The 14,400-nt window shown below is 34.0% G+C and overlaps 1 protein-coding gene across 1 annotated transcript; it reads left to right on the top strand.

Moving 5' to 3' along the window:
- Positions 1-1,585: 1,585 nt before the first annotated feature.
- LOC131151038 (ferrochelatase-2, chloroplastic) lies at positions 1,586-12,565 on the top strand. The gene is made up of 9 exons (XM_058102210.1): positions 1,586-1,950; positions 2,639-2,957; positions 3,074-3,217; positions 3,427-3,528; positions 5,201-5,304; positions 5,402-5,528; positions 5,670-5,822; positions 6,044-6,144; positions 11,874-12,565. The coding sequence occupies exons 1-9, from the start codon at positions 1,865-1,867 to the stop codon at positions 12,187-12,189; spliced, it is 1,452 nt and encodes a 483-aa protein (XP_057958193.1). The 5' UTR covers positions 1,586-1,864; the 3' UTR covers positions 12,190-12,565.
- The last annotated feature ends 1,835 nt before the right edge of the window (positions 12,566-14,400 follow it).

The raw sequence follows: 14,400 nt of genomic DNA, 5'->3' as shown, positions 1-14,400 counted from the left end.
TGGTGTGTCTGCAATTAATTCCATCCGATGGGGAGGAAGATACTAATATCATCACATAAAATTAATTACTTCACCTATAAACTAGTGATGAAGACCATAAGATTTATATGTAATAAATTCCCTCACCCACTTAGTTATTTAATTCATGAGGGATAAAAACACGTGTTTAATATTCAAATAAATTTAATATTCCAAATATTGGTAACTAAATTACACACAACAAATAAAATTCCAAATTCCCTTAATATTTTTTTTATAAAAAAATTATATTATAGCTTGGGAATTAATTTTATTCTCTAGTTGCACATGCATAAACCAACATTGAAATTTTAAATTTTACATACTAATGACATAACAGAAGAACAACAAACACGTGAAACAAGCATATATAAACAAGAAATATAATATAATAAATATCTAGCTATTATGGTCAAGCAGCTTGCATCATAACATCGTGAATCCTTGTTTGCCATTACGCAGTACTAGGGTTTGGTAGGGCCTCGGGATAGTGCCCCCAGTGGGGTTCGACCTACCCGGTCAGATCGCTTATAAGTTTTTGACACTTGCCTTATTTTTCCAAACACCAAACAATCCCGTTGTGTGTGAATGTATCACAAAGTGTATATTTTACACTATGTTGATAATAGATACATGACATATATGTGCATGTAGATAATTAACAATGTAGTAGTCAACTAGGATTTAACAATAATTTTCGAGACAATATTATAAGCACATTTTTTATTTTAATACTTTATAATTTTAATAAAAAGTAGGGAATACATTTTTCAATAAGCACTAAATAACTATAATTTAAAAGATGGTTGGGAAAATTATATTGTGAGCAAAATTTTTGTGGATGTTGAAGAACAAAGTAGAAGAAAATCAAACAACTAGATAAATAAAATATAATTTATTAGAAATTAATATAAAAAGTAAAAATATATTTTGGAAGACTATAGACACTAACCTATTTTGTTATATTAAATGTAGGATTTAAGCTGAAAAAATAAGAAGCAAAATATTGAAAAAAGTCTATTGGTTCAACAACAAATATTGAGATGCTGACAAATAATGATAAAGATGATACAAAAGGCAAAAAAAAAAAAAAAAAGGTTCAAATGATATATATGAAAATAATGTAACACGATTGAAAAATTAAGGGCAGGTGGAAAAAAATTTATAAATATATAAACTATAGTAGATAATGAATTGACTAATCTATATTTAAATATATAAATAGATAAATACATATATACATACACTAGAGATTAAGTGTTCAAATAATTGTATTTTTCATATTTTCTACCGATTTACTATGATTCTTTATAACTATAATAACAACAAATTAGTTGATCTTATAATTTTGAGAGATGAGTTATTTCTATTAATATAAAGTGAAAATACCATTTTTTTTTATTAAAGTTGAAAAATTTCTAAAATAATATTTAGTGATCGTTATCTTTATTACTAAAAATTATAATAATATTTAAATAAAAAAATTCGTAATTTTCACTTAAAATTATGACAATGCACTAAGTTCATTTAATACTTTTTAAAAGAAAAAAATATTTATCTTGAACCCTTTTATTTATTTATTTATTTTTCAAGAACAGGGAGAGTGCGGCGAAGGGGGCTTCTACGCTTTCTGGGAGACTGGAGAGAGAGTTGGTGGGGGCGTTGGGTTGAGTTGTTCAACTTTGACTCCATTATTTTCATCGCTCTACGGTTCTTGACAACCCAAAATTTTGCAAGGGCCACGGAAACCCCATTTTCATTTTAAGTACTTCTTCTTTATAATCTCTCCCTTGCACACGCATATCAACAATTCTTCCGAATCTGAGAGGTTTCAAGGTTTGAAGACATGGAGGCAACAGCAAGCTCCGGCGTTCTTCCCCATATCAAGATCCCTGGTTCAAACACCTCCAATTCTAGTTATAAATGTTCTATGTAAGCGCTTGGATTATTTTGTGTTATGATGATATAGAAGCTTTGGAAATTTTTATGCATTTAATTTTGTAATATATTGGTCATGTTAAGAATTTTGTGATTCGGTGTTCAGTCTGTCTGGTTGAATTTGTGCTGTTTCATTCAGCGGAATCGTCTGTTATATGTTCTTGATACAGTAATCAATCCACCATTCAAGAACACGACAGTCGTTTCTTATTTTTTTTTCCCCCTCCCCCTAAAAGAAATTCGTGGCGAACTTCTTATGAATGATGTGAAGGATGCGGTTGATGCTACCATAAAAATGGTACTCTACCATTTTCATTTGTAAACTTGCAGCAAGTAATTCATGTTGAGGAGTTTCAGTTGAGGGTTCTAGGTCAAAATGTGTGAATTGGATAACAGCATTTATCTCAATTGCATTTTGCTGTGGTGGAACTTACATAATGGGCCCTTGAACTAAAAGGATAATACATATAATCATTGTTAATTGCAAATGTCATATAAACTTGATTTTTTTTTGGAGTGATATACTCCTAGAAACCTTTCTATTATCTTGGGTGACAGATGAACTATAATAAATTCTACCGAGGATGACAATTCTTGTTGCACAGTAAATGTTATATCAGAATATTTGAGTGTTAATATATTTCAAGTTAAGTTTCCATGTTTTTCCATTTGTTATTGGCAGGTCATGCCCTCAAACGAGACCTTTCATGTCTGTGCACTGCCACTCTTCCGAAAGACCACGAGAATTTGATAATTCTGCTCTTCAAATGTCTGTGGTTTCATCTGGTGATGCAACTTATGAAGGATCTGGCACTCTAAGGGGTTCGCATCTTGGTCCCATTCTGAAGAGAAATCCAGTTGAGCACAAATATTGTGGAAGCTCGTTAGAATCTCAAACACATGTTGCAGAGGAAAAAGTTGGAGTATTGCTTTTGAACCTTGGAGGACCAGAGACACTTCATGATGTTCGACCATTTTTGTTCAATTTATTTGCAGATCCGGTATGTTGTTGTTGTTTTATTTCCCCTGCCTTCATCTGTGTTAACAGAAGCGCATCACAACTTCTTAGCTTTTAGTATTGCATTAGTGAGTTAGTGACTTTAATGCTTTGATACAGGATATAATTCGCCTCCCCAGGTTGTTTCGATTTCTTCAGCGGCCATTGGCACAACTAATTTCTGTGCTTCGAGCACCGAAGAGTAAGGAAGGTTATGCTGCAATAGGAGGTGGCTCACCATTGCGAAAAATTACTGATGAGCAGGTAGTGACATATTCTTTTATTTGATATGTTTTGTATTTTTCTTGTAAGGAGGGTTCCTATATAGCAATTATTATGCTTGCTCTGAAAAAAATAAAAAGAAACTACCATGGTTTTGACTGTATGCTAATATTTTTTTTTTCTTTACTTTTTTGGATGCCTGGCTTGTATGTTATTTTGTATGTCAATAGTTTGAGCAACCTTTTTTGCAGGCACATGCACTTAAAAGGGCTTTGGAAGCAAAGAAAAAATCCGTAAACATCTATGTTGGAATGCGATACTGGCACCCATTTACTGAAGAAGCTGTTCAGCAGGTGGGTCCTTAAATTTTGAAATGCTAAGGGTCTGTTTGATGTTGTTGCTGTTTTTTGTTTTCTATTTCTATTTCTTTACAGTGAAAAATAGATTATAAAAATGCATTTGTTTCTGTTGTCAGTTTTTAAATCCTGTTGCCAGTTTTCAGCTGTTTGTCAAAAAACTGAAGAATCAGATTTTATGATTTTCAATTATTTTGGCAACCTATTGGCAGAAATTTTAATATCTAGAAATAGTGTTTTTGGATTAAATTATTCATTTTATACACTTATAAATTAAAATCAAAATTAAATGATCATATGAACTTAAATATAATTAAAAGAAAAATATACATAAATTTCAAAAAATAATAATAAAGCCAATTACAAGATACTTTTACTATTTTTCAATTGTTATGTCAAATAAAATTTTTATTGTAAACTAAGCCTTGAAAGTAGAACAATTAAGTAAAATAATTATAATAAATTTTATTTTATTATAGTAATTTTTAATGTGTATTATTTGTAATTTTATTATTTTAATCATTTTTTATAATATTTTGATTTAAAGATAAAAATCAGCATTTTTAATTAATTTTTTAATTTGTGTTAGTTTTATAAATGTTAACCAAATAGGTTGCTGGTTTCTAGTTTTTAGTTTTTGTTTCTGATTTTTGGTTTTAGTTTCTCTAATTTTTGACAGTGATACCAAACGGCCCCTAAATTTTGAGCTTCAATTCTGAACTTTATTCTCTAATACAATCTAATTTTTGGTCTGAAAAATTGGTATTTAAATGCAGTCTGTGCAAGTGCATTTTTCCTGTGTGTGTGCCATAAAATGAGTTAAAAGTAAGGCCTTTAGCTTACCATTCCATCAAATTTTATGAATGCTTTTGAAACTAGCCAATTTATGAGCCTGATCTTTTGAAAATTCTCTCTGATTTCCAATTTTGAGAATGCGCAAATTATTGATTTTTCTGCTGTCATTAACAAAATAGTCTGAGCAAGGGCAACTGTTGGAAGGCTAGCCACACTATTGTTGGATGCACCATCCTTAATTGAGGAAGCCACTAAATTGCGTCCCAGTTGGTGACGGAGACCCTGAGTTTGTGCATAATTGGTTCTTCGGTGTATAACCTGGATTGGGCCTCCAGCCCAGTCCAACCACCTGGGTGGTTTTAAATTGTGCCATATAGAAGTGCACAACGTCAGAGATCACTTGGTTATGGTAGCTGGTATGTTCTTTGGCATATACATCTGGATGCAATATGCTAACTAATGAAACACTAATCTGCATTTTTAGCTGAGCTGATGTTCAAGTGTGCCATGATTTGTATTTATAAAGAACAATTTTGTCTCCTATGTATCTGCAACTTAGAGCACGGATGCTAGATGGCCTCCATGTACATTCTGCATAAAAATCCATTCAAACTGCATCTTGATTTAGTGGCCTCCTGGCCCCTACTTTCAGTTTTTCTGGGGGTGGAGACGAGTGTATCATATTTATTTCATCAAAGAGTTTATTCAAAGTACTTGCTGGTTTAATGGCATCCTCGCCCTCATTGCGCACTTGATGATGATAACATGTCAACATTAATTTCCTTATCAACATTAATTTATTATTAGTATTATAATCAGATGTTTCTCATCCATCATCAATTTCTGGTTGAAATTACTTGATCACTCACTGCAGATTAAGAGGGATAAGATTACAAGACTTGTTGTGCTGCCACTTTATCCTCAGTTTTCAATCTCCACTACTGGATCTAGCATCCGAGTTCTCGAAAGAATCTTCAGGTGAATCTTGTATTAGTTTGTATATTCTATTTTCCACTGTATGTAATTCAACGTTTTTGTCCATCTAATCCATTTTTCTGCATGAGTTGTCTATCAGGGAAGATCCATATTTGTCAAGACTGCCAGTATCCATTATTCAGTCCTGGTATCAACGAGAAGGTTATATTAAGTCTATGGCTGACTTGATCGAGAAGGAGCTAGAGAGTTTTTCTAAGCCTGATGAGGTGGATGATCTTGCATTGACTTATTTGACATGGTTCTCTTGATTCATAAGAACAATATATCTTGAAAGTTTTATGTCTGGGAACTTTATTTGGTTTGGTCCCGCGGTGAATGTTTTGCTTAATTGTGTTACAAAATTCTAGGTCATGATATTCTTCAGTGCCCATGGAGTACCTGTCAGTTATGTTGAGGATGCAGGAGATCCATACAAAGATCAGATGGAAGAGTGCATTTGCTTGATTATGCAGGAGTTGAAAGCCAGAGGGGTTGACAATGGTCATACCCTTGCTTATCAGGTTGGCTATGAAATATGTTCTTAAGTCCTAACTTCAATTTCTAAGCTTTTTATTATTCCTGTCACCAACTTGGGCTGCTGTCTGCACACTCCAACCTAACTAGCAGCACTGCCCAAACTCAAAAATAGAAAGATAAACCCCCCCCCCCCCCCAAAAAAAAAGAGAGGATACAGCTGGCTATTTTCATGTCACTCAACTCGCTATTTAATTTTTAATGCCAGAGTCGAGTTGGGCCTGTAGAATGGTTGAAGCCCTACACTGACAAAGTTCTTGTAGAACTTGGCCAGAAAGGAGTGAAGAGTCTCCTGGCTGTTCCAGTAAGGTAAGTCATAGACAGTTGATTAGCAATTATTTATTGTGCTGGTCTGTTTTGCATAATGCTTGGAATGTCATGTTTCTACCATTATTCCAATATCTTTTAGGTGCTGTTCTTGCATAATTATTGGACTTAACTCTATCATAAATAATGTTTCATGGAGATACTTTGAGTGGATTTATTGCTTGGCTTTAGAAAATATTTTTGCTAGATCTCAACTTTTAATGCCTTTTGTGAATTGTGGGAGGTCTGCGTGGCTTGTTGTCTTTTTGAGCTCGAGGGCTGTACCTTAAACTTATGCTTTGCTTGTCATGATTGTAAGCATAAAACTTAATTTGCATGGTTGTTGTCTCCTTCCTTTTGGTTGATATGTCAAATTATGACTCATTACGATTGTGCAAATTGGATGCTCATGAAATTTCAACCCGTTGGATGAATAATCATATAATTGACTGGGGCAAATGGAGGCTCGTGTGTTATGGAGGTCTTGGAATTTGGTTTTGAGATCCAGTAGGAGCCATTGGTCAGTATTGTTGGAAGTTCTTTCATCAGCATATTATGTTAGTTATCGTAAGCTCTGCAGCAAGCAATAAAATGAAGTTTGGTTTTTCCAATATATTAGTAATGTTTACCTCTTCCAATGTAGCCCAATGGTAAGGGCATGCTCTGGATTGAGCCATCAACGTGAGCATCCTGTATTCAATTCCTCACGAGATCAAGCAGGTGTTTAAGTGGACACCTGTAGCTATAGGGGTGGTTGTGCTAGGTGTCGCTGATGGTAGCAGGTCAATTTACATGTGCAAGTGCGGACACATATACAGAAGAGTTTCTCAGCAGCAGATGGGCAACCGTCATCCTTTGATGTCCTAATGGATAAGGTTGAGGATGTGGAAGAGCCCCCTAGCTTCACAGTAGCTGACTTCATTGTTAAACTCCTAATTTAAGTCTGACCATCCAGCTCAATTATAGCCCCCATTAGCAGATCATTGAAGTCTGGGCCTCCAATGCCTGTGGTCCAACCTAAGGGTCAGTCAATTGGACTAAGTCAGGGACTGGTCAATAGACAAGCCTTTATAATACCCATCCACCAGCAGATATTCCTCTCAGAAGCTTGCAAGTTGGATAGCGCTTGACCCTGTATTAGCCAGGGGTGCTGTTAGGGTGCATTTTCTTTGTTGGGTTAAAGATCTGGTCCTCTGGCATAGGCCAACTCTGTTGATACATAGAACTATGATCATAGGGGAGAGGGTGCAAAATTTCAATAATAGTATTGGCTTTTTTATTTTTCACTCTGATTATAGATGCAGAGGGGTTCTCCGGAGGTGTCCAGTCCTTATGGAATAAAGATGAAATATGAATCGATATTATATCTAAGCCCAGACAGGTAATTAATGCCCTAATAAAAGGGGCAGGTGGAGATCAATGGTTACAGTTTTCTATCTATGCAAGTCATTATGCTAGGGAAAGAGAGCATCTTTGGCGTCTATTGATGGGTATCTTGGAGAGCAGCCAGCTTCCTTGGCTACATTTTGGTGATATCAATGAGCTCTCTTATTCTGGGGAGACAAGGGGCTGAATCCTTTTTAATCTTGCAGGATTTAGAGGCCCTCAAAGATGCATACAATACTGCAATCTGTTTGACTGAGGCTTCTCAAGTCCCAGGCTTTGCCTGGTCAAAATATGTGGGAAGTCTTCCCAGGACTAGGCAGAGATTAGAAAAGTTTATGCTACTCCAGACTGGAGAAGTTCCAGGAAGCAGTAGTCCAACATTTGCCCAGAACCAGATCAAATCATTGCCCAATTCTCATTATCTAGATGGTTTTCAGACACTTGTTCCGAGTCTTCTTTTTAGATTTGAAGTTGCTTGGTTTTTCCATAATGACTTCCTGAGGAACACTGGTGAATTTGGAAGGTCACCTACCTAATATGGAACTGCTAAAATACATGCTCAAGGACTGGAGCAGCACAGCATTCAGCAGTATTCTAATATAGTTAAAAGAACCTTTTTGCAAAAATTAAAGGGGTTCAAATGACTTTTTGCTTCAGAAGTAACCCTTTAAAGAACTTGGAAAAAACCTTGGTAAATGAGTTCAATCTTAAACAAGAAGCATTGTATTGATTTCAAAAGTCTAGAGCCAATTGGATAGCCAGTGGTGACAGGAAACATATTTTAACACAATTGCTTGTGCGAAGAAGAAGAAACTGGATTCATGTTTTGAAGGATGATGCTGGGATTGACTTTGGGCTTCAGGAGTAGCCCTTTAAAGAACTTGGAAAAAACCTTGGTAAATGAGTTCAATCTTAAACTAGAAACATTGTATTGGTTTCAAAAGTCTAGAGCCAATTGGATAGCCACTGGTGAGGGGAAACATATTTTCACACAATTGCTCTTGTGTGAAGAAGGAGAAGCTGGATTCATGTTTTGAAGGATGATGCTGGGAATTGGATTCATGTTAAGGAGCTGCTGTTAGTTTTGGTCAATGACTATCATGTCAAACTTTATACTGACGACAACCAAATGATAGGAGATTGGTTCGAGTCCCATTTCTCTACTACTCCTCTACATTTATAGAATAATTTTTTCTCCTGCCTTGGATAAGGATACCAAGGATGCAAATTTTTGTCTTGGCAGTTTTAAGGCCCCAAAGCCCAGATAGTTTCTGAACAGCATTTTATCACACTGGTTTTCAAAGGTGACTAATTTTCTTAAGGATATTTTTTTGTGCAGGCACCATCCTTGAAGGTCTCATTGATACTCATATTACTCTGATCCTTCAAGTCTGAAATCCTTCTTCCATTTAATGTTCTTTGTAAGACTCTCTCTAAAGTGTCAGTGAACAGGGGTCCTCCAATAATGGAGACGTCATAGCCTTATACAGTCGTAGGTCCAACACAGAATAGCTTCATCCCAGGCAGACAGATTAGTAATAAAATTATATTGGCCTAGGAGACACCATACTTTCAAGCACAAGGGAAGAAGGGTTTATGATTTGGAAGATTGATTTATGGAAGGCTTATGAGAGAATTAATTGTTCTTTATCAAAAAGATTCTTGCAGGGTTGGGTTTTTCTGCTGTTAGGCAAAAATTTTTAATGTTTCGGATATCCTGCCCGTCCATGGAGGTATTATGGAATGGGGAGAGAACCAACCAGTTTTATCCTAAAAGGGGTTTTAAGGCACTGGAACCCTCTTTCTCTATATATTATTTTGTGTTTTGCTTGGATTCTCAAATATCATAGTATATATATATATTGTGTTTAGCTTGGATTCTCAAATATCATAGCCCAAGGGTGCACGGAAACCTTTCAACCTGTCAAAAAATGGTCCATCCATGAAACATCACTTGTTCATTGATGGAAGTATTCTGTTTTTGGAAGCTTCCATGACTCGAGGTCAGGTGATTTTGGATTGCCTTGACAATTTCTGCTTGTTATCTGGTCATAGAATAAATTTTCAGAATTCAAGGATTTTCATGTCAAAAATACCCCTAGAAGCCTAGCAGGGGATATTCATCAAGTAATCAAGATTCCTCTTACAACAGATCAGGGTAAGTACCTAGGAGTAGTTGCAAGCCTGTAATTCGCTAAAAAATTCTTGGGATACCTACAATGAAGTCCTGAACAAAGTCCCAAGACAAACCAACATTTTGGAAATCAGATCAACTGATAATGGCAGAAACAGTAGTCTTACTCTAATTCTAAATGGCTTCAGTCAATCCTAAATTGCTTCAATTCCTTATTATACAATGCAAACTGATATCCTTCGTTTAGAACATGTAAAGAGTTGGATGGAATCCAAAGGAGCTTTCTTTGGGGACATACCAATAATAGCTTGAAGCCTTGTCTCATTAAATGGGACATTGTTTGTTTGGCTGAAGTAGCTGGTGAACTGGATTTAAGAAAGATGAACTTGTCAATGCAGATTTCCTATCTAAGCTAGCTTGGAAATTATTCAGGTCTGTGATTTATTGACACGGATTGTCAATGGCAAGTATGTCGTTACCGAAGACTTCCCTTTCTGTTAGATCATTCTTAATGGAGTTAAAAAAGAAAAAAAGAAAAAAAGGCTGGATAGTTGAGAGATGGCCTTGTTTTCGATTCAAATGGTAGAGTGACAAGCTCCTATTAGGCTCTGGATGGATCCTATCCAGATGCCTGTTCTTCCAGAGAGGGTTGCTGTATTTATTCAAGAGGGTGATTGGAATTTTCAAATTCTCCAAGCCTATATTCTATAATAAAGTTCCTGTGGGAAGGAAAAATACCAAGATGAGATTATATGGTCCTGTACTTCTGATGGTCAGTTTTCAATCAGATCTGCCTATGAGCTGATCTCTCAGGGGAACACCAGCTATCAAAGTTCTGAATGCACTGCCCTACGGAAGAAGAATACTCTTCTTCCTTAAATTGAATACTTACTTTGTGGGAATCAATGTATGTGAACTTTGTGGGAATCAGTGTGAGAATGTAAATCAATATGAAATTTGTGGGAATCAATGTGAGAATGTCCTTGATGCCCTTAGGGACTGCCCCCCTGCTCTAATATTATTTGGCACACTTATCTACAACAAAGTCTCTGAACGGTTTTCAGTAATGGTTTGACCTGAATCTGAAGGTGGATAAGGCAAAGGTACCCTTCATTTGCTATTGTGTGCTGGAGAAATGAAGAAGTCAAGGTGTGGGTGCATCTTTGATCCTGCGACTGTTTACCTGACAAAACACAGGCAAATAGTCATCAATGTTGTAGCTGAAATCTCAAAAAAGCACCAATCATGGCACAGAATCCTTGAAAATAGAGCGATTAGTTTCCTGAATTCATCTTCCAAATAATTGATTAAAACTAAATGTTGATGGTTTGTTCAAAGTGTAACATGCGCCTGGTCTCATTTGAGATTCCAATTGAGACTAGATCTCAGGTTTTGTAGTCAATCTTGGTGAATGTTCCAATTGTCAATATGAACTATGGAGTCTTACAAGGGTCGAGGCTTGCAAAGGACCTGGGTATTATTATGAAGTTAAATGATGAAAATGATTGTGTCACCTCCGGTGGGCTGATCAAAGGCAGAACTCCAAATACACATCTAAATTTTGGCCTAATCCAAAAATGTGGGCAACTCATTCAGACTGATTTTTTGTTAATCCAGCATTACCTTCAGAAAATGCAACAGATGTGCTGGCTGGCTTGTAGCTCTAAGTCTTAACTACATATTTGACCCACAAATCTAATCTCCTTTCCTCAGGGAAATGGACCTTTAATTGCAGTGACCATATGGGCATTGCTCCACCTTGGTTTGTTTATGAGACTTTAACCTCTCCTATCACCCCAAAAATACTAAGTTGTGTGTGGAAAACTCTTTTGCTAGGCTGCCTAATAATTTCTTGTTGAGTTAGTGTGGGGATAAAGATATCAATTTTAAAAATGCTTTGAATGGGAAAAGCATTCTATCAGAAAATTCATAATCTTGCAATTAATACATTGCATTGAAACAGGGGAATGAGGTGGCTTAGACTATTCTTTAAAACACGGTTTAATCACTAGGCCTTCTTTAATCAGCCTAACCATAACAGCTCTCAAATGGCATTGTCTATGGTGTCTGTGTATTTGTTTTTATTGTCAATGCATCATATTTACTATAAAACTCATATAAATATTTTATTCTTGAATTTAGCAAGAACATTTTAGGTGATTATGCGTAATTTGACCCTGCTGATGAAGTTTTTACTTGTTCCAAACTCCAGTTTTGTGAGTGAGCACATTGAGACTCTTGAAGAGATTGATATGGAGTACAAGCACTTGGCCCTTGAATCTGGCATTAAGAATTGGGGCCGCGTTCCTGCTCTGGGCTGCACCTCTTCCTTCATCACAGATCTGGCAGATGCAGTGATAGAAGCTCTGCCTTCAGCAGCAGCCATGTCAACCTCAAGGAGCATTTCTGAAGAAGAAGACAGTGATCCTATGAGATATGCTATCAAACTGTTTTTTGGTTCGATATTAGCATTTGTTCTGCTCTTATCACCCAAAATGGTACTTGCATTCAGGAACCACCTCTTCTAAAGATGTGGTGTCAAAATTATGCTGCCAAATTTTGTCCGTGCTGCTTACAGAGATTACAAGTTGGAATGCATAACACAACAGCCCAGGATTTTTCCCCCACAAGTAGCTGAGAAGCTATAGTTTGGATTAGTGAAAATCTATCGTCCCATTTCTTTTGATTTGTTTTTGAGTTCGACTTCATAACATGCATCAAAAATACGACTACAGATATTGCATCGATCATACTCGCTCCTAGGCAAAGTGGCATAAGAAGCAGTTTTGCTTCTATTTTTGATACTGGCAATGCAGGTCATCTTCCTTGTGATTCAATACAAAAACTGGGCTGTATGAATACGTTTGATTTCGATTCATTAAGTAAATCTTAACATTTCCTGTATTTGATTACTATATATATATATATGTCCATTTCATCTACCAATGCTACTGATATAAAGGGGATAATTATTAGGTGGACTTGAAGCTACAACAACTTGATGATTATGCCACGTTGTTCTTACTTTGACAGAATTCAATATTTAACCGCCATTAATTCTAATTTAAATATAATAAGGAAGTTTATCCACGCTAGCTATGTAAAAGCTATATATTTAACTACATTCACTTCTTTTCTTTTTTTTTTTTAAATTTTTTAAATTTTAATTTTTAATTTTTTTTTTTGGTATAGGGAAAAAACTAAGGTTGGTTGTGAAAAACAGTTTTTATTTTTATTTATATTTTTAAAAAATTTGCAAAAAAAAAAGTTAACTATTTATCAATTCTACAACATTCATATTTTTAAAAGTAAAAAAATAATAATATTAAAATTTAGACTCTTTTTAATTGTGAAAATTGTTTTTTAAAATAATTATAAATTTATTTTCAATTTGCAAGAAATTGTATAGAAAAGTTGAAAAAAATATTTTTATTGTTTTCTAGATTTTTGATTTTTCACTTTGTATTTGAGAGCATGAAATCCAAATCATTTATGTAGATTATGATAGAATATGATATAAAATTTTAGTGAGCTTATTACAAATTCACATAAATTTAAATCCAAATTTTAAAATCTATGATTTCAAATACTAATTTATATAATATTTTTTAAATTATAAAAAAATATTTTTTGCAATTAGTTTGAATCTAAAAATTTTTTAAATTTTTTTTATTTTGCACAAATAAACAAACTCTTTATCTTCTTTTTTTAATACAAATCTTCAAAAGCTAAAAAATAAGCTGGAATTTTTGCAATTTTTAAGAAAACTAAAAACAAAAAATGAAAATGTTTTCAAACAACTAAGCAGCCCTCAACAACATTTATATATATATAAAATAGAAAACAATAAAAATTTTAGTTATTCACTTGTGGAAAATATCTATATTTTCTATTTCTAATTGCCAAATAATTACAAAAAATGCCTCACAGTTTTTCAATTTTCTATATTTGTCTTGGATATTATTTTATAAATCTTTTTCTTGTATTATTTTTGAAAATTGAAGAACAATGTATAATTTTTTTCTAAATCAATAAATGAAAAACGAAAAATATTTTTGGCAACAAAAAAAATTCTTTATTTTATTTTATTGTCACATAAATTTTAAAAACCAAAAAAAAAATGAGTTTGCATTTTTATAATGAAAAACAAAAAATGAAAATTATTTTCCATAGCCAAATAGGCCTTAAATATATATATATATATATATATATATATATATAGTTAAAATTTCCTAACTATAATTTGTTTTGGAGGGGAAATAAATTTAGGGTTTCATTTGAAATTTATAAAATATTAGGAAAATGAAAATATATGAAAGAATTCACTTTTTTTTATCTGATGATCAAGTGAAAGAAAATAAATACGAAATAAATCAATGAACAAACATATTACTTTCATGTCATTAACTTTGTTTTCTTTGTATTTTTAAGTTTATTTGAACAACTTTTCATTTTTATATTATTTGATAAAGAGAAAAAATGTAATAGAAAATTAATTTTTTTTTTTTTTTTCACATAAATCCTTGATCCAAACAAACAAATGAACAAATGGTTTACACATGGCATGGGATTATGGAGTTATTGCATTTTTCATGGTTTAGTTTATGGTTACATGTTAGAAGAGTGATGAGGGGGATCCAAGAGGGTAACGGTGATTGTGGGAACATAACTTCAAAGAACAAGGTCAAGAGATTGACGGTTCCTAAATCCAAATTTGTTTTTTTTAATAGTAATTATTA

Source organism: Malania oleifera, chromosome 3 (genome assembly GCF_029873635.1).
Source record: "Malania oleifera isolate guangnan ecotype guangnan chromosome 3, ASM2987363v1, whole genome shotgun sequence".
NCBI lineage: Eukaryota > Viridiplantae > Streptophyta > Magnoliopsida > Santalales > Ximeniaceae > Malania > Malania oleifera.
This window is presented reverse-complemented; position numbering and strand designations above follow the sequence as displayed.